At 36.0% G+C, this 24,281-nt stretch overlaps 1 protein-coding gene across 3 annotated transcripts in view; it reads right to left on the reverse strand.

Annotated features, from left to right (window-relative positions):
• The window catches only part of NELL2 (neural EGFL like 2), a 369,728-nt gene that overhangs the window by 298,956 nt on the left and 46,491 nt on the right, over window positions 1-24,281 (reverse strand). For all 3 annotated transcript variants that reach the window (XM_032173769.2, XM_032173772.2, XM_032173771.2), the window contains one exon: window positions 10,498-10,648. In XM_032173769.2, coding sequence (XP_032029660.1) covers window positions 10,498-10,648 — 151 coding nt within the window. The remainder of the gene's footprint in view (window positions 1-10,497; window positions 10,649-24,281) is intronic.

The following is a 24,281-nucleotide window of genomic DNA, read 5'->3' on the forward strand; positions in this document are numbered from 1 at the left end:
AGAAAACAGTGAGCTGTTGAAAAAATTGCACTGGGGCCACCAGCTTCATTGTGTTAGATATTGCACTGAATATCTACATCTAAGTAGATACCTTAGATACCTACATCTAAGTCCAAAATGTCAATTTTTTTCTTAGGCATTAAAGGGCATTAAAATAGAATATCTGTTTAATATAGTAAGGCAGGATGGAAATTTAAACACAGATGTACTATTATACCTTTCCAGACCCACAATTAAAAGATCAATAGGAAACTAATCAACAGTATTTGTATTTATGCCTATATGTAGTATTAATTGCAATACCAAATATTGTGCTGAGACAATCATTCCCTCACTAGAGTAACACAAACTCTCCAACACCCAAAGGAGAATGTTAAATAGCATCAAGGATAGATTTGTTTTCTTAAATGTAATAATTGTCCAAAATTGTAGTAAATTTTGTTTCATTATATATAATGGACCACGAATTTCTCATACAAGATTTTCTTTTTCTTGAATTTTTGAATTAGCCTTCTCTTTTTTTATACATAGGAAAAATATTATTTATTCACTATGTCATTAACATAATTCCACCCTTAGAGACAGAAAGTATTGACTAGACTGCACATCATTTAAGGAAATTTAGTACATAAAAAAACCATAAAAACTTAAAGGAAATTAAAAATATAGATGATAATGAATTAATATCCTTATTAAATGGAGCTCATTTATAAAAAAATGGAAAATTGACAATGTATATACATAAGCAATTTATAAAAGAAGATATATGCATGGCCAGTAAGCATATGAAAAGGTATTCAACCTCATCAACAAAGTGTTACTTCTCACCTTCTGAATTGGCAAACTTTTTAATCATTGTTGAAGAAAGTAGGTAAGGAGGCACTCTGCTGATGAGAATGCAACATATTAAAATTTGTTATGAAATATGTATTTCATATACATAGTATGTAGAAAATTACACATACATGTACATATTTCATAAATATTCACCTATATTTGGTGTGTGTAATTGTACACATATTAAAATCTGTACTTGAATCTATATCTATATATCTATCCAATATCATAAAATCTGTAAGTACATACACACAGTGCATATAGAAATAGCCATACTGGATTTGTCACTTTCATGCTTTGGTTGTTTAGTGCCCGTGACATACTGATTACTATACATTTTGAATATCATCCATAAATACAACAGTACACTACATTTCAGTAGTAATTTTTTGCATTTGCATTTTTTAAATGCATACATTAAAAAACTACAATATGAAAAATTATGTACGTAAGTTTATTACTGGTATAAAAATAGACTAATGAAACGGAGGAGACAGCCCAGAAATGATTTTAATATAAAATATAAGATTATATTTCAAATGAGGGAGGGGGAGAGTTACATAAATGGTGTTGGGATAATTAATTATCTGTTTGAAAAAATGTTTAGAGCCTCAATTCTTAAGTACACTAAAATAAGTTATAGATGGGTTCAAGAGTAAGACAGGGAAACCATAAAAAAATTATATTTTTACAAAGCAAGACTACCTGATCTCAAGATAGGAAAAACCATTTCAAACAAAGAAAAAAATCTACGAGGAAGACATTAAGCGACATAACAACCAAATAATAAACTCATATAAAGAAGCAACGTTTGAAATGCAAAAATCCTCTTAAAGAAAAAAATTAAGTGCTCAGCAAAGTCAGAACCTCTAATGGCACTGCATTTAATTATAAGGTATCATTTACAAGAAAAAATAACAAAATATTCCTGTCTAAAACATTATATTTAATAGGAATTTATACATTTGATGGATTTTGCTCTTTACACACACACACACACACACACACACACACATGCACACACAAAGAATTCTGGACCAATGACTCAAAAAAAATCTCCGTTCATTAACGACATCTCTATGAAACATGATATTAGATAGTAAATCATCGAGATATGATAAGCTTCTGTCTTAAAGAAAATCAGGAAAAGCTATAGACTCCTAAAATTTAGACATCAACATTTTCAAAAATGGCAAAAGGGAAAATAATAAAGTCAAAAGTTCTTAGCAAAGCCAAAACAAGAAAGAACTAAAATTATAATCTCAAAAGTTTTTATTCCCAAGTGAAGAAAAAGTTAGAAAAGTTTTTAATCATTAGAAATATTTTTTAATGCTGAAAAGAAAAAAATAACCTTAAAAAAGTAGCAGACTGATCATTAAAAGTTACATGGACCAATTATTTCTAATGAACAATTCACCTTTCCTGCCATTTATAAAGAGATGATACGGCAACACCGAAACGGGAAGTATGAAAAACTGCAAGCAGGAGCACCAAGTTGGTTTCCAAAATACAGTTTGCTTGCTCCTTAATGACAGTTGCTTACACAACCACCAAAATTCCAGTACTCTGTCCCCAGGGAGTAAAGAGAGTAGATGTGAAGGAGCTACCCAATGGATGACACAGAAGGGTCTTGCAATGGCCTAAGATATTTAGGGCGTGATAACTGGATATGGTCAGAATAGGATGGTTGCCTAGAAATATCCTTGGTCCTCTGCATCCCCATCTAGGAGGAAAATGCCCAAAATGTGTAATGAAAGTGAATATGGGCTGGTTAGTCTATGGGCTGCGGCGGCAGCAGTCAACTGATTCATTCTTTGACCCTGCAGAAAGAGTGGACTGCTGACAGGAAGGGAAAAAAAAATGCCTCGCTTCTTTAGTGTGAAACAGGGGATTTGTGCTCTATGGGATAACCTCTGTGTGTTAAAATGTGTATTTCTGTCCATCACATCACCTATACAAGAATTATGATGAGAAATTCCATTTGCTTGCTTTAATTTACTTTCTTTGATGAGCACTTGACCATGCCTACTTGGTAGTGATATATGTATGCTTGGCTACATTAGAATATATATTGCAACTTTCCTAATAATAAGGGAGGTATTAAAATACACAACAGAGATGCAATTTTGTGAGAGACAAACAATGATATAGAAACACCTCAAGAAAATAAAATCTAAGTAAAGTTTTTTAATTATGTAGAAATTGGAGTTTGAAATTTTAATTTATAAATCCTATTATCTTTAAAGTTATTTATTAAATAAAGTGCAAGCAGAAAGTAATGAGTTTAGTAGCTTTTATGTCAGTCTATTAATTTCATCCATAATAAACAAAGGCTTTTTTTAGTTCAGAACCATTAAGCCAAGCAAATATTGCCAGCAAGTTTAATTTTTACTTACTAATGTCAAGAAAGAAGAAATGGCTTAATACATGACAAGCACTCACAAACATGAAGACACATTTTTTCAGCCTCATACATAAATACATTTTTACTCACCCAGAATGTATAATTAATATTAAGAGGATAGAAAAATCTCATTTATTTCACCGGAAGTTTATTAATACAGAAGATGATGACAAACTACAGGATAGTTTTGTATTTATTTGCAAAGCTACTGCCACAAATTATCTCCATGTATGCTATCTGCAAAGCATTCAAAGTCAGAAGCATAAATAATGCTTGGATATCAGCAAAATTCCTAATGAACCCCTTGGAACCAATTTATATATCTAAAGTCCAAGATTATTTTAAATAAAGAAGAAATATTATAAACCACAGAACAGAATCTAGGCAACTACACCAAATCACACTAAGGATAACAAAAGGATTTTATTTATCCTGAAGAAACTGCAGTTTTGTAAAACATGGAAGAAGGAAACAGTTTCTTTGGAACTTTCAATAAATTTCTTTTATTTTTACTGATAAATATACTTTTGCTTTTCAACAATCCTTTATATTTTTCATATTTCTCTTCTATGTTTCCTGTATAAATGGATAAGTGAATCAATATCTTAAAAATATTTCTCTATTCTCTATTTACCTTTCGAAACACAATAGTCAGAAAACTAAAATAATGAGAGAACTCCTTTAATCAGCCTGAGTGTCTTAACTCTTTCCAAAAAGTGCCATATATTATTGTCTGTTTTTTTTTTTTTTAGGTTATGCTGCTGATGGTGAACATACTGAAATGACTGAAGAGCCAAAACTCTTATTACGCTGTGCTCACATGAAGTTTGTGGCTTAATTTTTAATATCAGCCTCTATTTAAGGAACACCATTTGAAACCAGCATCTCAGGTTGGGAGGACAAATGAACCTTTGCTCATGGCACACCAGGGCACTGCTAATGGTGTTCCTGGGAGTTTCATAATTATGCCACTTGGTTTGAAGCTATGTTTCAGTGCCAAGGTTTGACTGAAGGCCTCTTCTTAATTCTGCAACAGTGTGATCATCTGCCCTTCCTACTTTCATCTTGCTTTTAGTTCACTTCAGATACCCTAGAATCCAGAGCATGCCCATTAGTCCGTATGTCCAAACCAACAAAATTGTGTGATTACATATCCAGCATTAACACCACGGCTGAGATGTTGCCATATAGCTTATTACAGTTGTCATTATTCTCTAAGAACTTGACTTATAGCTGTTTTGAGGCAGTGGCTACCAGTTAGTGAATTCCTCATGGTAGAGATAAGGACATTTCAGGATGGCTTAGGCACCCTGCATCAATACAGCAATTTGAACATTCTCCAAATCCTACCACTCTAGCTTGATGAAAACTTAGTGATGCCATTTATGATTCCTGATATAATAACCTTTCTCTTCATCTTTTACTAATTTCTTCATCTACCAAATATTTATTTAGCATCTGTGTATGACATCATGACAGATTTAATGGAGTTTGCAAGTTTAATGCACAATCCTTGACAGCAGAAAACCTTAACATCTAATCAAAAATTGTTGTCAACTATGTAAATATTTTACACAAACACACAAATTCACCTGAGAAAAGGATGAGAAAGCTGCATTCCACAGCATTAATGGGGTTATCGCTAAATGTCAGAATTACAGGCAGTGGTAAATGTTTAATAATTGGCCCTCTGTTCTCTAGAGACACAATTCTAAGCTATTGGTTCATCTGCCCATTTGTATCGGAAACAGAGTATTTAAAAAGTATACAAAAATAAAGGTTCATTGAAAAAGTATATTTTTAAAAGCCCTGTTTTGTAGCATCTGCTGATTTCCATGGAATAATTACTCATACCATGGCCTATTTCAAGCTACTAATGTCAACTGGTTCACAAAATTTCAGCCCCTAAAGCCAGTAGGCAAGCCAGCTCCAGCAAACTACTGACTGGATGAGCTTCATTTTCTTCTTTATACATATTTTTTTGTTTTCGAAATGCCTTAATGATAATAGTGGCTGCCATCAGGGATAGAAACTGGGTCGCAGGGGACAGGAATGGAGTGCCTTTTACATTTTGAACCTTGGGGTGTATTACCAATTTTTTAAGAAAGCTACAATTTAGATTTTTAAAAGTTAAATTATGTATTTGTTACAACTATAATCAAAAGCAGTAAATGATATTTTAATGTCTCATGCAATTAACACACATGTATACACATAAAATATTTAAATAACAATGAAATACATGTGGCCATAAAAGAGAATGAGTTCATGTCCTTTGCAGGGACATGGATGAAGCTGAAAGCCATCATTCTCAGCAAACTAACACAGCAAAAGAAAACCAAACACCACATGTTCTCACTCATAAGTGAAAGCTGAACACTGAGAACACATGAACACAGGGAGGGAAACATCACACACTGGACCTCGCAAGGGGTCAGGGGGAAGGGGAGGGAGAGCATTAGGACAAATACCTAACGCTTGCAGGGCTTAAAACCTAGATGATGGGTTGACAGGTGCAGCAAACTACCATGGCACATGTATACTTATGCAAGAAACCTACACGTTCTGCACATGTATCCCAGAACCAAAAGTAAAAAAAAAAAAAAAAAAAAAAAAAAAAGACATTATATGTTAGAATGCCAAAAAACTGGCACAATTTTTTTAAATACATTGGAAACTGATGTAGGAAGAAATTAATGTAAATTGGAAAGGTCAGTGAAAGTTTCCTGGAGATATAAGCGCAGTTCTGAAGTACGTGCAGGATTTGAACAAGCAGAGAAAAAGGAAAAGGGTGACACACAGATGCTGAGCAGATGGGTCACTGTGCCTGGCTAGTATTTATACCCCTATCACTTTATTCCATCACCACGAGTGCTGGAGCTACCATTCCCACAGTCTCCATCACTTCCTACCTTCTCCCTCTTTAATTAGGCTTCAGAGCAGGCTTCCCAATAAGCTAGGTGTTCACTGCAAATAGCCCAAATGGAGATAACACTGGAGTCAGGAACAGACATAAGGAAGAGAGAGCCAGTCTCACATCACCTCTAATAATAATATTAACATTCATTTCATGTTTATTGTATAGAGGGGACTTTCTGGTCTAACTCACAGAGTCTGAATTCACAGAGGGATAGCTCAAGCTCTTGCTCTTGCTCAAGCTCTTGCTCTTGTGCTTTCTCCCAGGCAGGCAAGAATATGTGCTCAGAAGAAGTGTCACAATGCCACTGCCACCCCATCTTCCCCCCCAAAAAAACTAGAAAAATGAACATCCTTCAGCAGGGCATGCAGAAGAGTTCTTACTATGGTGAACTAGAATGCACCCATTGAAGAGCTGGACCTGCACCTAATCACTGTCAGTTGGAAGTGACTGAGTTACATTGAGAAAAGGAATTTATATGCAATGTGGCGTGAAGGACAGAGTCTACTTACCAGGCCTTCATATAGAAGGCTCCACTGGCATATTGAGCAGGAAAACTTGGTTGTATATGACTGTCTTGCATATTACCAAGAAAGTGTCTCCAAAGGGGGCAGTGTTGCTTCAAAGACCTTCATACCTAGATGTATGTTATCAGCATCACTGTAGATCTGCTTTTTCTGAAGTGACCAGCTAACATAAAGTCCCCTGAACTTGTTCTGTAAGGACACTTACTACCTTGACCACAAAAGGCCATATGAGAAATATGTGTCTGGTTTCAGTGCCAAGAATGGTTGAATTATCCTGATTATTTAACTAGGTTTTTGTCTTTTTGTTTGCTCTGATTTGTATATGTTTCATTTTATCTTGTCCTGTAGATATTTCTATAAGCCACCTTAAAATTTTTGTGAAAGAAAGCAGAAAATAATAAAATAAGTGTTCAGGCAATGATGAAACTAAATAGATAAGTGAGGAAAAGCAAGATAACTAAAGAAAGACAGCTTCAGCAAGAAGAACAGGAAAAAATCCAATACAAGCCATAACAGAAGGTCTGTTGAGATGATAGAAGGCAATATCACAGTGCATTAGTAAAAAGACTCAATAACAAAAAGTGGGTTTGGGTTCTGGCTCTGTCAGTAACTAGTTAAATGATGCTGGAAAAAAAGACAATAAAGAACCTAGTTTAACGATCTCCCATAGACACGGAGAGACAGGATAGCACAGAGGTGCAGCAGGTGGGCTCTATAATCACACTGAGGGAAAAGCCTACTCCCATTTATTCCCATGGAACCTTTAAGAACTTATCTCTAAGGCTTGTTTTTCTTATCTTTGAAATGAAAATAAGAGTGCTGATCTTGTATGATTATGGGATACTTGTGAATTTTTATAGCTAGTATTTTCAAGCACTCTATATGGATTTACAGAGGGGGACAATTGAAGTACAGAACAATTAAGTAATTTTTACAAAGTCCCAAAACCAATGAGTGGCAGAGCTATGACTGGAATGTATGCTGTCCATCTCCAGGTCTACACTCTTAATCACTCTTGAATACTGATGATAAATGAACCAATCACGTGTAACGCATAGAGCACAGTGCCTGGCACATGGTAAGTCTTTAATAACTGTTAGCTTACTCAGCAAATGAAAGTGCCTTACAAATCTAAATTATTTTCCACATCATAGAAAGATATACTATATCTCAAATATGATATTTGTTAAATAATAACATATCTAGATAATATCTACATAATTTATAATTTCATAGATAAATGCCATGACATTGACAGATGATACAACCATAGAATGAATAAGTAAAACAAGAAATTTCAGAAATAATACAAATTCTAAAGGTATAACTAGAAAACCTAACAGCTGAGCACAAATACTTATGTATAAGAAATATTCATCATATTATTATTTATTAAAATTTACAAAGTAAATGAGTTGAATACCCAAAAGTAAGGGGTTGATTAAACAAAATAGGCATATCAATACACATAGACAAAAGGACTGGATTAAAATATGACAGAACTTCAACATTAGTCTTGGTAATATGATTGTATCAATTTTCCTATTTCTTTCTGTCAGTTTTCCAAATTTTTTCTACAATGAAAACATATTTCTATAATCTAAAAAAAAATTATTTTCAATTGAAATAAATCCATTTAAAGCCCTGCCTATAACTTTAATAAATCTACCTCACAGGAAGAGTAAGAAAGGATTTGCCTGACAGCAAACCACCTGATGAAGGTCAGGTATTTCAGTTGCCCATATCTTTAAAATGTTTAAGGTGCTTAAAAAAACATCAAACTATTTTAAGAAGTATTAAGTGGAAAAAGTTTGCAGATTGCAAGAAGTCTGTGCTGGCCAGAGTGTGTACAGTTAAGGTGTTCAACCCTGGGAACTAATACAAACATTGACCATCTAGGACTCACAGTTGAGGGAAACAGACCCATTGAAATGCTGCCCAACAAGCCTCAGGAGGAGCAGATGGAGGGCCCTAGCACCAGTTAGCCCAGAGACAGGAGCAGTAAGAAAGGAGGTAGCAGTGGCCATCATCTATGTAAGGGATGTCATCCGGAAGAAGGCTGGGTGAGTTCTATGTCTCTACAAACAGGGAAGTGGGAGAAAGTCACAGGGAAGAAAAATCTAATGTGCAAAATTAAGGGGAAATTCTCCTAGCATGTAGAGGTAATCAGAAATACAACAGGTTGTTCTGCAAATGAACAGTCTTCCTTTATTACACGTGACTCTTGTTGCCTGAAAGCTCAATGGACATGGGCAGAGACACACTGCTATAAACAAGGAGCTCACTGGATCTCAGCCACATGAAGACAAGGCCTGTCCCTGCAACCAAAAACAGACTGAAGGGAATAGCCCCAGTGAACCCTTGAAGATGGGATTGCTCCCTTTCTTGCTCTTCCCTGAAAGTTGTAAGCCAGTTACCAGGTGAGTGTTAGGATGGCACCCTCCCCTCAAAAACAGGCCAGAACCTGGGAGGAAAGAAACCCAAGTGAAGGGCCTGGGAAATTATCCTTTGGAGCTAAAGATGTAATTAAATGGGGCCTCAAGCCCCAAGAGTAAGCTAGAGAGTACGTCCCTAGGAACCTTCCTCACTAAGTCAGCCTTGCTATATTTTGTTCTCCACATAGATTTTCTTATGTTTGCTCTTTAGTATTTAGTAAAGATGTGCAAAGTCCCAGACTGCCTCATCTGCGATAAGAGAAACCAAATAAAGAGATTTATACCCATGCTTGGACAGGATCATTAAAGTTTTTATATAGGTAAAGCATTGCATATGTATAAACTCTTTAATCTTCACAATAACTTATGAAGCAGTACTATTATCCTCAATTTACAGATGAGGAAATTGAGATACAGATCTTATGTGACTTTCCCAATGTCCACAGATAGTAAGTGGTGGACTTTCATTCCCAGAACTGTGGTTATTTTTTCTAGAAGGAATCATCTTAAACTATTTGGTATTACTTCATTGCAATTTATGTATATGTCAAGTATCATGAATGACTTTCTTCTTCTTCCTCCTTTCCCCCCATCCAGAGCTCCTAATCCTGTCTCACATATGACAAATGCTGGAAGATAGTAGACACCATTTTTATACAATGCATGTCCAAGAAGACAGCTGTAACTGCTGCAAACTATGAGGTAAAAAAGGAAGTTATCTATCAATGATTACAATTATATGACTATTAAACTCTAAACCCAGACAATTTTACAAAGCAATAGAATATAATATTTTTGTGGATAACTATTCACAAATTAAGAAGTATGTTTGGCTTTAAAATTGAGAAATATACCTCTTGAGGAATTCAGTAATTAATAAATCTGTTTTAGGTATAGCAACTCCTTATTAACCTGAAAAGCAGCAGCTCCTTCTGCTTTTAGGCAATTACTTTCAATTACCTGTGTTTGTGATTTTTGTATAATGTAACAAAACCATTATATCTTAAACCAATCTTTGTGTTGTTGTTGAGACGGAGTCTCACTCTGTTACCCAGGCTGGAGTGCAATGGCACAATCTTGGCTCGCTGCAACCTCCAGCTCCTGGGTTCAATCAATTTTCTTGTCTCAGCCACTCGAGTAGCTGGGACTACAGGCGCACGCCACCACGCCCAACTAATTTTTGTATTTTTAGTAGAGACAGGGTTTCACCATATTGGTCAGGCTGGTCTTGAACCCCTGACCTCATGATTTGCCCACCTCGGCTTCCCAAATCATAAAGAGATATACAAGAGAAGAAAGCTTTTGTTTACTTCTCTTTAATATATTCATTTAACCACATATAATGAAAACACAGGAAACTCCAGCAATCACATTTACCTGTGATCCAAGTGGTGAATTGAGAGAATAACTCCTGAATTTAAGTGGGTCTGTTTTAGGGTCACCAAAATAGTAAATTCATGTTTATTTCTCAGCTTCTGAAAAAACTGTTCAGCTGTAGCAGTGGATGCTTTTATGCTTCTGGGAGTATCTAAAAAAGAAACAAACATATACTAAGAATAGACTAGAATTTGATTTTATAAAGTATCTTCTACATGTAACATCTTTCAAAAAATTTTATCAAGTTTATCAGTAGCAGCTGATAAATACCGAGTTTCAGACTCTTGGTAAATTATTTTTCAAAAAGGCTTTATGCTATATATAATAACACAGGACAATAAAATCACACATGAATTACTGAACTTATGTTTCAGGAATCTTTTTTCAAAAATGTCACCTTTGAAGCAAAGAATCAAAAAACCTTACTTGTGTAGTTTTCTCTACACAATTCCTATATTCTAGATAACACAGCAATATCAGTGTCAACAATGAACAAAAAGTGTGCTTCCTAGAATAGGACCTAAACAACCACATTAGAACTATTTAGCTTTTCTGACACCTCATGACAGAAAACTGGATTTAAATCTATGTGCCACCCTCCACATTGGTTTCTTCAGCCAGAAGGTTTGCTATAAATAGATTTTTAAAAGATCATTTAAATTAGTCACTCTCAGCCTTCTGTGCAGTGGAAGGGGCATTAAGATCAAATTATCTCACCATAGATATTGAAAAAAAGAATACATAGAACTTAATTGCCATTTCCTCCCCAGGCTTAGAGAAAGCCTAGCCAAGGGAAGTTTACTTAAGAGAGGAGAAACTTTTATCCTGAACTTCCGCATGTTTTAGCCTTGTACTCCAACCTCAGGACCCAGATTACATGGGGAAACATATAAGGATAGAAATGCACTTAGGTTTAAAAACCTATCATTCAAGCTATCTGCTAACTTAGCATAGGCTTTCCTATTCATAGTGTATGCAAAGAAGATTGACGAGAGATAGACATGTAGTTTGTACTGTGATCAAATTACTCTCCTCTTTCCTACGCTTCAGTCTAGATAAGTAGTTTTCAATGGAAGAACTGGCATTTAGAGAGGACAATCCTTCTTTGTGCAGGATTGTCCCATGTACTGTAAAACATTTAGCACTCCTGGGTCCCTGGCCAACAAATGTCAGTGGCACCCAATGCCCAGGCTTTGCAACAACCCAAAGTACTCCCACACACTTCCAAACATTCCCAGGGAAGCAAGGCAGCAGAAACTTAGTTGGGAATCACAACCTTGATGAAACAGAAATTGTAAAATTAATCCAAATTCTCCGCCTTTCTAGGCCCACAATTTTACATAATGCTAATGTAATCACCTGGTCTGAGTCCATTACTGAGAATACACAGACATGGAGAACACACAGACCTTGAGATACTCGTATAATAGAAGAAGGGACACCTAATGTGATACAATGAAAGAAATGCTCTCAGAGAGGTAGGTGCAAAGTGTTAATGAGTCAGGGGGGAAAGTAGCTAACAGAATCTGAAGAGAAGCCTCAAAAAGTAGATGCAATTTGATCAGGAGTTTACCAGGTAGAGAAAAGAGGGAAAAGCATACCAGACATAGGAAAAGCTTGTGAAAAAGCAGAGATACGAAAGGGCATCACATAGTGCAGTGAGTGAACAGCAGACATTGCTGGATGGGGCTGGGGAACTGGATGAGGCAGGACCCTGCAGGCCAACTTAATGAGACACCTGCTGTTTCCATCACCATTATCAATTTATTCTCTTGGTTTAAAACAAAACAAAACAAAACAAACAAACAAAAAACTCCCTATTTGCCACTGAGAAATGATCCCTCCCCACTCTCAACCCTTGACTTCCTCTCTGCTACAATTGGTCATGTGACACAGACCTGACCAATCAGGGCATCACCTATCCCTGTGCACAGTAATCAGTTCAGGAACAGGTACCTAACCCAAGGTAATGAAGTCAGACTTGGGATAGTTGTTCAAAGTTGTAGAAAAAAGAAACTCTCTTGTTGCCGAAAAGAAACTTCAACATTCCCATTCAACATTCATAACTCAAAAGCATAAGAGTAATCTGAAACTTTTGCTACAATCAATGCAATAGTTTCTCTCCAGGCTCTATTACAGATAAGACAGGCTGTGGAGGAGATTCCACAACATTCCTCTTAGCTCCAAAATTTTTTGTTTCCTCAAGGAAGCATGCAAAATCTAATTGAGAATGATTTCATCTAGTGTTAACTTTTAATTCATTCTAATTTATACAGAAGTGAATCATTCACAAACTACATTACTTCACTTTAATTTAATAGATAAAAGCAAACTGAAATTAAATTATAAATATTTATTATGCTTCTCCTCTTTTCAGGCAGGTAGAACTTCAGCAGCATCCTTTGTCTTGCAGAGCAGGATGATAGATGGGGATGCAAACGAGAGAAATGGAGAAAGGATTACAGTGATACACAAATGATGCTCAGACCCACAGAGAGGTTCAAGGATGCGGCCCAAAGAGATAGAGCTCTTACAGCAAGAGAAAAGGAATTTGGAAATGTGTAGCAGCTGCCTTACAAGATGAAACTTTAGAGATAAGATGCTCAAAGAAGATTCTTAGGCTGTTTTGTTGTTTGGTATACACAGAAGAATTTTATTAAATGTCTGTATTATTCATTATTGCTTTTGGAGTTAGATTTGTGAACAGAGATGAGAGGCTATATTTTGTTCACTTATTTTTTAATTTTGTTCTGTTTTCAGATGAAATGACAAATAAAGATTGGCCTTAAGGTAAAAGAATGAAGAACCTAAAAGAACAGATCACATTTGAATATTAGTAAAAATGTACATCACTATGGTTGAAAACATGGTGAAGGAAACTGCAGGTGAAGGGAAACTATCAAAAAAATTGATCAATCTGCATTTTGAAAAAAATTTCTCTAGTGGCCATGTGGAGTGGTTGCTTCAAGAAAGAAGAAAACTGGAAACAGACTGCTCGAGAAGTCTGGCAATTTGGTAATTATTAACTTCTACAGGTTATATTTCACATATTTTAAACATCATATTTTGACATCCCTAAACTACCTTTCCCAAATCAAATTGACTTTCTTTGGCTTTGACTAGACTAGTAATGGTGATACTGAGCTATTAGTGTTTGCACTGCTTATCAGGCATGTTGATGAGGGAAGGTCCAAGAGAACTCTGAGGTAGATGGATAATTTGGATTGGGGTGCTTAACGAAGTGCTTAAGGAGACCCACACAGCAGAACCATCCTCCACCCCACAGGGTGGTAGACGGGGTGCTATGAGGACTCCATCCAGCTTAAACTTGAAGCTCATTCACTCACGCAGGGTCACAATTCAGGACAGGACCACTTACCCTATTCAACTTCTCCTCCAAGCCCATTGTCTTCCTGTTTTGCTACCTCTATGGAGATGGGATGGCTTGCAGGAAGGAGGGACCCTCCAGCATGAACAAAGCCAGCAGAAGCCCCATTCTGCTTATGCTATAGGGATAAGAACAATAATATTCTTTTTTTTTTCATCCTGACTAACTAAGTTCATTGCACAAATGTTTAAAAACGGACTTGCATGAGCCTCCCACCTATAATGGAGTAAGATGCAGTGTGGAATGCCCACGGGAGAGAGAAAACCCAGCTTGATTTACCATAGCCTCAGGATGGTCTCCTCACCTGGTGCCCCAGCCCAGGAGCCCAGGACACAGATGAAGATTTTTAAGTTTCCTGAATGTGACAGAGAGAGTACATAGAGGAAGTGTAAGTCATGACTGTATCATAATTTTCAGTTCTCTGTCCACAGAACACTGTTTGCTTCCAACCCTTACCTCACCCTAAAATATTTAAATGTATTGTTCCCCCTTAAAAACATGTTTTCAATAATTCATTATGTCCAAGTCCAGGAAGGACTTGATGAGGGCCTAAACTCTGTAAGTGGCATCAGAATAAACAGGAGGGGTAGAATTCAGGATATATGTAGAAAGTAGAATCTAGGCCGGGCGCAGTGGCTCATGCCTGTAATCCCAGCACTTTTGGGAGGCCGAGGCGGGCGGATCACGAGGTCAGGAGATTGAGACCATCCTGGCTAACACGGTGAAACTCTGTCTCTACTAAAAGTACAAAAAATTTAGCCGGGCGTGGTGGCGGGCGCCTGTAGCCCCAGCTACTCGGGAGGCTGAGGCAGGAGAATGGTGTGAACCCAGGAGGCGGAGCTTGCAGTGAGCCGAGATCGCCCTACTGCACTCCAGCCTGGGTGACAGAGCAAGACTCTGTCTCAAAAAAAAAAAAAAAAAGAAGAAAGTAGAATATAAAGAACTTGGTCACTAATAAATCACACGCAAAAGGTAGAAGAAAGGAGGCAAAAGGAATCCAATTGACTCCAATGTTTCCAGCTGCACAGACATAATGAAAGGAAATGCAGTAGAAGCCTGATGGTACCCAAATAGGATTTCAGTTTTAGAAATAGTGATTTTAAAATGCCATGTAACATACATGTGGACACATCCAGTAGAATGCTAGCACTCCAGAATTTGATATGAGAGAGGTTAAAGTTGACAATATAGGTTTAGAAGTCACCAGACTGTTACCTAAAGTCATAGGCATGCCTGAGTAAATCACAGGAGTCACAGGAATGAGAGGAGGATGAAGGGATGGACCACAGAAACACTAAGTCAGTAGCACAGCAGAGGCAGCATATATAAGCTTTATAAATACAAACACACACACACACAAACATATATATATATTCTATAATGCTGCACATATGATACTATACAACTTTCATCCTGCAAAATTGTATAATAATATATTTTTCCCTTTTGAACTCATGTTCCATTTTGTTCTCACAAAGCCCTGGAGACTTGACAGCAGCAACAATTACTACTTACTTTTTTAAAATAAGCAAAAACAGCCATGGAACATTTCCATGTTCACCCCAAAACACCAGCAGATAGAGGTATAATGGGGATGAAAATTTCTGGGCCAGTATTCTTTCCACTAAATTGTACTGCTCCTGAACATGGCATCCTTTATCCATGCCTAATTGCCAGTCACAAACAAATGCAAATAAGAGTGCACCAACACAGAAAATAATTCAGAAAAAAGTAATTATATAAGATAACATTTTTAGTTCTTTAAGTAAGTAGCTGAGTAGTGATTTTAAGAAAGGTCATTTTACTCATTTGCATTTCTGTTTCCGAATTTGTAAAATTGGCATTCCTGCCTTATATTTTCATCTCAAGGATTACATAATGTCCAGAGAGACTCTAAGTTCCCATGATTATTACGATAAGACCCAATTCTGACACTGACCATTAAATCAAGTCAAAGAAACTACCACCCAATAATTAATTTTACTTTATTTCTCTTATCATTAAAGTTTTCAGAATTAATTTTTTTTTTTTTTAGAGAGAGTCTTGCTCTGTTGCCCAGGCTGGAGTACAATGACGCAATCTCGGCTCACTGCAACCTCCACCTCCCAGGTTCAACTGATTCTCGTGCCTCAATCTCCCAAGCAGCTGGAACTACAAGTGTGCACCACCATGCCTGGCTGGTTTTATTTATTTATTTATTTATTTATTTATTTATTTATTTATTTATTTTGGTATTTTTTTAGTAGAGACAGTGGTTTCACCATGTTGGCCAGGCTGGTCTTGAACTTCTGGCGGCAAGTGATCTGCCCGCCTCGGCCTCCCAAATTTCTGGGATTACAGGCATAAGCCACCGCATCTGGCAAAATTTTAATTTAGATATGCATTAGGCAATCTTTCAACAAGGAATTCTGCTAGGAATCAAATATAGAAAAACAAAGTGCAGTGGTTACAAGAACAAACTTTGAATCCAGAAGCATGAGGTTCCAATTCCAACCATGCAGATTATTAGCTGTTCGTAGCATGTAGTAAAGACTATGGGTTTATTACGAGGATTATACTGTTATTATTATTATTCTTACAAGCAATGAGGCTGTGGAATCCATAAAAACCAACAACGGCCATAACACCCTTGTGATTTTCTGAGCTTACTTTCATTCTAAGTATCCCAAACTCAGCCACAAAATGTCAGTTTCCAAGTTTGAAAATTGATATACAAGTTTTGTCCATCAAATCCTTCTTAACATACAATCCTGCCTACCACTCTCTGTTTCTAGAAAACTATGAGATCATTCTTTTATGGACAAAAATCAATGTAAAGTGAAATTCTTTCTGAAGCAGGGACAAAGATTATTTGATTTGGTGCTCAGAGAAAAACAGGCTGAGAAACAGACCTTGAAATGCTACTAGTAAGCTCTACAGAAAAACTTATCAACATGCCTATGCTGCATGGGAGCTTTTTAATTGGAGAACTGCTTGAGTTTAAACCTAAAATGTATTTCAATGTTTTCCACTTTTATTGTGCATAGAGCCCAAAAATCCCACTAAGAAAACAACCCGCAGCAGTTTAAAGCGATTATTAATAAATAATGAAGTAGCTCAGAAGCAATTACATCAAAATATTCATTTTTAGTCATGGGACTACCAGAATGGAGTGATGAGTTCATATGTGGCTACAGTAAAAATTTCTAGGGATTTAGACAATGTGCTAGGTATTCCCTATATACATACATAGTTAACAAAGAAAGGTGGGGGGAGGAGGAGACAGAGAGAGAGAGAGAGAAAGAATCTGACTTACTTATTTCTAAAATAGACTGTACTTAATGCAATTATGTATATGGTGGCAAACATGGGTGTTTACTGAAAAACAGAGTCAAGTTGGAATTCCTCTCTTCTTTTTTTGGTGGCCAAATTTCTCTTCTTAATGGGATATAATTGGCAAATTAAAATTGTATATATTAAATGTGTACAATGTGATGTTTTGACATCTATATCTATTGTGAAATGATTACTACCATCAAGCTTTCTAACATATCCATCACCTCACATAGTTGGCACTTTTTTAATGTATGGGGAGAACATTTCAATTTCAAGTATACAATACAGTGTTATTAACTATAGTCACCATACACTGCACATTAGATTTCCAGAACTTATCATCTGCATAAATGAAACTTTGTACTTTCACTAATATCTCCCATTTTTCCCACCTCCTAGCCCTCAGCAATCACCAGTTTACTCTCTGCTTCTATGAATTCAATGTTTTTAAATTCCACGTACAATGAGATCATGCAGTATTCATCTCTGTGCCTGCCTTATTTCACTGAGCAGTTTGTCCTCCAGTTTATCCATGTTGCTGCAAAAGATATGATTTCTTTCTTTTTGTAAGGCTGAATGATATCCTATTGTGTGTATATACCAATATTTCTTTATTCATTCATCCACTGGTGGACATTTAAATTATTTCCATAGCTTGGGTAGTGTCAGTAATGCTGCTATGAACATGGGAGTACAAATATTCTTCAAGATACTGATCTCATTTCCTTTAGATATATACCCAGAAGTGAAATTCCTGGATCACATAGTAGTTCTATTCTTTATTTGATGAGAAACTTTATACTATTTTTCATAATGGCTGTACCAATTTACATTCAAACCAACAGTGCACAAGGGTTCCCTTTTCTCCTCGTCCTTGCCAATACTTGTTATCATAGGTCTTTTTGATAATAGTCATTTTAACAGGTGTGAGGTGATATCTCAATTTTTTAAATTTGCATTTCCCTGATGATTAGTGATGTTGAGCATTTTTTCACATACATTTTGATTATTTGTATGACTTTTTTTGAGAAATTTTATTTAGGTTCTTTGCCCATTTTTTAATCAGATTATTTGTTTTCTTGCTATTGAGTTGCACAAGTTTCTTATATATTTTGGATATATTAGACAATGTGCTAGGTGGACATTGGACAATGGACCCCTTGGCAGATGTACTGTTTACAAATGATTCTTCCATTCCTTACGTTGTTTCTCCACTCTGTTGACTGTTTCCATTTTAGTGCAGAAACTTTTTAGTTTGGTGCAATCTCATTTGCCTCTTTGCCTTTGTTGCCTGTGCTTTTGGGGTCATATACCAAAAATGTATTGCCTAGACCAATGTCAAGAAGTTTTTCCCTGTTTTCTTCTAGCAGTCTTACAGTTAAGTCTTTAATCCATTTGGAGTTGATGTCTGTACAGAGTGTGAGATAAGGGTCTAATTTCATTCTTATGCATGTGGATATCCAGTTTTCCCAACACCATTTATTGAAGACTGTCCTTTCCCCCTTGTATGCTGTTGGCACTTTTGAAAGTCAATCGACTAGAAATGTATGAATTTATTTCTGGGCTATAACTGTTTTGTTTCATTGGCCTACATGTCTGTTTTTATGCCAGTACCTCTACAGTTTTGTAGTGTAATTTATTTATTTATTTATTTATTTATTTTTATTTTATTTACTTATTTATTTTTTTGAGACGGAGTTTCACTCTGTCGCCCAGGCTGGAGTGCAGTGGTGCGATCTCGGCTCACTGCAAGCTCCGCCTCCCGGGTTCACGCCATTCTCCTGCCTCAGCCTTCCGAGTAGCCGGGACTACAGGCGCCCGCCACCACGCCCGGCTAATTTTTTGTACTTTTAGTAGAGACGGGGTTTCACCGTGTTAGCCAGGATGGTCTCAATCTCCTGACCTCGTGATCCGCCCACCTCGGCCTCCCAAAGTGCTGGGATTACAGGCGTGAGCCACCGCGCCCAGCCTGTAGTGTAATATATTAAAGTCAGGTAGTGTGATGCCTCCAGCTTTGTTATTTTTTGCTCAAGACTGCTTTGGCTATTTGGGGTCTTTTGTAGTTTGACACAAATTTTAGGATTGTTTTTTCTATTTCTGTGGGAAAATGTCACTGAAATTTTAATAGGAATTGCATTGAATCTGTACATAACTATGGTTGGTATGGATATTTAATAACATTAATTCTTCCATTTATTTGTGTCTTCTTCAATTTCTTTCATCAGTGTTTCATAGTTTTCATTGTAGAGGTCTTTTACCTCCTTGATTTAATTTACACCTAAGTATTTTTATAGCTATTATAAATCATATTGTTTTATTCATTTCCTTTTTTTTTTTTTCCTTTTTTTTTGAGACGGAGTCTTGCCTTGTCACCAGGCTGGAGTGCAGTGGTGTGATCTCATCTCACCCCAACCTCCGCTACCAGGTTCAAGAGATTCTCCTGCCTCAGCCTCCCCAATAGCTGGGACTACAGGTGCGTGCCACCATGCCCAGCTAATTTTTGTATTTTTAGTAGAGATGGGTTTTCACCATGCTGGCCAGGATGGTCTCGATCTCTTGACCTCAGGTGATCCGACCGCCTCAGCCTCCCAAAGTGCTGGAATTACAGGCATGAGCCACCGCACCCAGCCTATTCATTTCTTTTTGAGATAGTTCATTGTCAGTGTAAGTAAACCTTTTAAATGTTTTCTGTGTGTTAGGCCAGGCCCAGTGGCTCACGCCTGTAATCCCAGCACTTTGGGAGGCCGAGGTGGGCGGATCACTGAGGTCAGGAGTTGGAGACCAGCCTCAACATGGAGAAACCCCGTCTCTACTAAAAATGCAAAATTAGCCCGGCGTGGTGGTGCATGCCTGTAATCCCAGCTACTCGGGAGGCTGAGGCAGGAGAATTGCTTGAACCTGGAAGGCGGAGGTTGTGGTGAGCCGAGATCGCGCCATTGCACTCCAGTCTGGGCAACAAGAGTGAAACTCCGTCACAAAAAAAAAAGAAAAGTTGTGTGTTAGTAGTAAAAGAGAAGGAATTTGTCCATCTTCCAATAACAAAAGAAATAGGTAAGCATCATTGTCTTCTTTTGTGATTAAAATGTATCACTACAACTGCCATCATGAATTAAATGAGTTTCTGCCCACTGCAGTGTGTAGAAACCTGAATTGATTTTCTCCCACATAACCAGACTAATAAAAATACAATGTATAAATTATATTATAAAAACTGTCTAATTTCAGACACAGAATGGTTGACTTAAAATATTTCAAAACTCATGAGATTATCATTTTTTTTTCAGTACTTAACTATCAAATGTTATTGTCTTCTAAATTCAGGTTAGAAATATATTAAGTTAAAACTATTATGATAGTTACTCTCCATTGCTCTTATTCTTCCTTCAATATGCTCATGCTTTTATAATGCAAACTTATAAGACAAAATGGTAACAATTTTAAAAGCCATTAAAATTTGATTAACACTACTATATACAAAGTTTCCAGTCTTTAAACATGAACAATCTCATTTAAGCCTCATGACAATTTTGAATAAATAGGATTGTTAGCGCTATAATAATAGAAATTGCTGATGAGAAAAATGGAAGCACCGAGAAGCCAAGACACTTGGGTCATCATCAAAAGTGGCTCAAAATCACAGCTCGTTTCTATGAACTTACAAAAGCAGTATATAGGGATGAACCCTCCAAATTCAAGTGGCAGAGCCAGGATCCTAACCCAGGCCAATGTGCTTCCTATTTTACACAACAGTGTCCTACCAACACTACAGTGATGCACACTCCAGGGGCGGATAAACCCTTATTTTAAATTAACCTTTATAAAAGTATATTCTGAAGATAAATAAATAAATTGCACTTGATCTTAGAATCATCAGGCTTTTCAAATATAGAAAAGTATTTATACCATACAATCTCCTGTCATCTAGATACTGTAACATAAACTATAGAGTAAACTGCACTAAATTGCAAAACAGAAGGCTTTTTTAAAAGACAATTTTAAAATAATTCTGCTTTAAAAATTACTGAGTGAAACGTATGAGTTCCCCACAAACCCACAATTTTGTAACTTTTTAAAAAAAAATTTTGTGGGTCCAAGGTAGGTATATATATTTATGAGTTACATGAGATATTTTGATATAGGCATGTGATTATATTGAGGTAATCACATTGGGGTAAATGGGGTATCCATCACCTCAAGCACTTATCCTTTGTGTTATAAACAACCCCCTTATACTCTTAGTTATTTTTAAATGTACAATTAAATTATTTTTTACTATAGTCACTCTGTTGTGCTAGCAAATTCTAGGTCTTCTAACTGTTTTTTTTTTTTTTTTTGTACCCATTAACCATCCCCAATTCCTTATCACTGGCCCCCACCCAACAATCCTTCCCAGCCTCTGGTAAGCATCCTTCTACTCTCTATCTCCATGAGTTCAATTATTTTAATTTTTAGCTCCCACAAATAAGTGAAAAGATGCAAAGTTTGTCTTTCTGTGCCTGACTTCTTTCACTTAACATAAACACCTCCAGTTCCATCCATGTTGTTGCAAATAGCTGGATCTCATTCTTCTTATGACTGAATGGTACTCATTGTGTATAAGTACCATATTTTCATTATGTGTTTATCTGTTGGTGGAGATTTTGGTTGCTTTCAAATCTTAGCTATTGTGAATAGTGCTGCAATAAATATGGGAGTGCAGATATCTCTTTGATATACTGACTTCCTTTCTTTTGGGTATATACCTGGGAGTGGGATTGCTAGATGTTATAGTAGCTCTATTTTAGTTTTCTGAGGAACCTCCAAACGATTCTCCATAGTGGAGGTACTAATTTGCATTCCCACTAACAGTATATGAGGGTTCCCTTTTCTCTACATTCTTTCTAGCATTTGTTATTGCCTGTCTTTTGTATAAAAGCCATTTTGACTGGGGTGAGATGGTACCTCACTGTAGTTTTGATTTGCAGTTCTCCGATGATCAATGATGTTGAGCACTTTTTCGTATAGCTGTTTGCCATTTGTATGACTTCTTCTGAGAAATGTCTATTCAGATCTTTTGCCCATTTTTTTAAACCAAGTTATTAGATTGTTTTTCCTATAGAGTTGTTTGAGCTCCTTACATATTCTGGTTATTATTCCCCTGTCAGATGGGTAGTTTGCAAATGTTTTCTCTCATTCTGCACACAAACCCACATTTAATGATGCCACTTCCTCTCCCTTAACACATTTATATGCCCTTTACATTACTGGTTTAGGAGAGAACAAAAACATACTCTTAGAAAACCAACTTGGAAATTCCCCTTCTACCTTCTTACTCCAGTTAAACCCCCAAACACCTTCAAAAATTTCTTTCGAATCTACAGCTAATTACAATTCGATTCAATGCATAATAAACATAAATATTTCTTCATTTATCAATAACACAATGTATGTTGGCTTAATGTTGTGAAAATTCAACCACATAAAAGTATACATATATTAATATAATCAGAAATCAGAAGTATAAGCATTAGTCAACTAATCAAACAAAAAGAAATAGCAGGTTCTATTCCCAGAACCAACAACTATAATGGTTAACCTTAAACAAATCATTTGATGTTGGAATTTTCATTAATAAAAGTCAGGATATGGGGGTGGGGGCTACAAATAATAAAATGTCTCTACGATTTGGAACTTAAAGTATTAAGATTTATATACAACAAATACAAGTTCTGAAGACTATTCTATTTCATTTGTTTTCATTCCATGCTAGCAAGCAAAATTCTGATAACAATTTGGCTTCTAGAGTGTATTTTCCTCCAGAGACAGTAGTAATGATCAACCACAGTAAGTATTCTGATTTAGTTCACTGCTATAATTCTCATTTTAGATTAAAATTAAAACTGGCACTTGAGTTTATAATCAGATTAATACTTTTGGCTAGTGTGAAGCAGTCCCTCAGAACCTCATCAGCTAAGTTACCAGCTGTTTTGATGCCAGCAAAACTGAGTGGGTAAACCAGTCCAAATAGCCTTTCTCTTTATCATCTCTTCCTCTAACTGCAATACTGCTCAAGAATAAGATCACATATTCAAAAAAGATCAAATAAGGCAGGAACATTAAGCAAATAAGAATGATGATAATTGATGATATTGATGAAGATGAAGATGATGATGATGTCATTCACAACTTTAATAGCCTGACTGCCTTCCACTGTTGATCCTGACTCAATACCTATAAATAGCAGTCTCAACAAAATCCTTTTAACACATGTAGCAAATTTAAGAATCAGTAACTCACTAGACTTTTATTTAAACCAATCCAAAATGTTATATCAAATTGAACCCAAACTGAAGGCCTGCAATTTGTCAGCTAATATCATTAACCCATGTCTTAAATTCCTAAGAATCATTAAATTCATGAACCATCATAATTTATAGAACATGTATCTGCCTTGACGATAGCTACTGAAACTTGAACAAATGAAATGTCTGAATTTCTTTAAAGAAAAGAAAAAAACTTGAGCTTTCACTGGTCTTATCTTTAAGAGTACACGAAAAGGTTCAACTGCACCTTCGTATACTGACACCAGTCATTACTGTATGAAGTAGTGCTTAAATTAACAAATTATTCACCTTAGCATTAAAGTTTATATATTTAATAATTAGGTAATTTTTCTCATTTTAAAATTATCCCCTAGATAGTACCCGGTTATTTCTTAAACACACATATACTTAGTATTCGCAAAGTGTTCATCTATTAAGATAGTAACCATAAGTGCAAAAGAGAAATGTTTATAAGTTAAAGTTTCCAAAGTGAAAACTGAATCACAAGCCTTTCTTTTATTTTCTTTGAGATCTGATCAAATATATTCATATAGTCCCTAATAGGAAAAAAATGTTCTTTCAAAAAGCTGGTTATTTTTTTAACCACGTATGTGTTACTGTTTTGACATGGCTCTACTAAAATGATTAGCATAAAAAGAAGAAAACAAGATGAAGGTAAGATTTTTATTATATATCCTTAACATTTTATTCATAATATTAATTAGAAGTATAAAAAAATGTATAAAATATTTTTACATCTATAAAATCTGAAAGTTATG

Source organism: Hylobates moloch, unplaced genomic scaffold (genome assembly GCF_009828535.3).
Source record: "Hylobates moloch isolate HMO894 unplaced genomic scaffold, HMol_V3 SCAFFOLD_13, whole genome shotgun sequence".
In the NCBI taxonomy this organism is placed as follows: Eukaryota; Metazoa; Chordata; class Mammalia; order Primates; family Hylobatidae; genus Hylobates; species Hylobates moloch.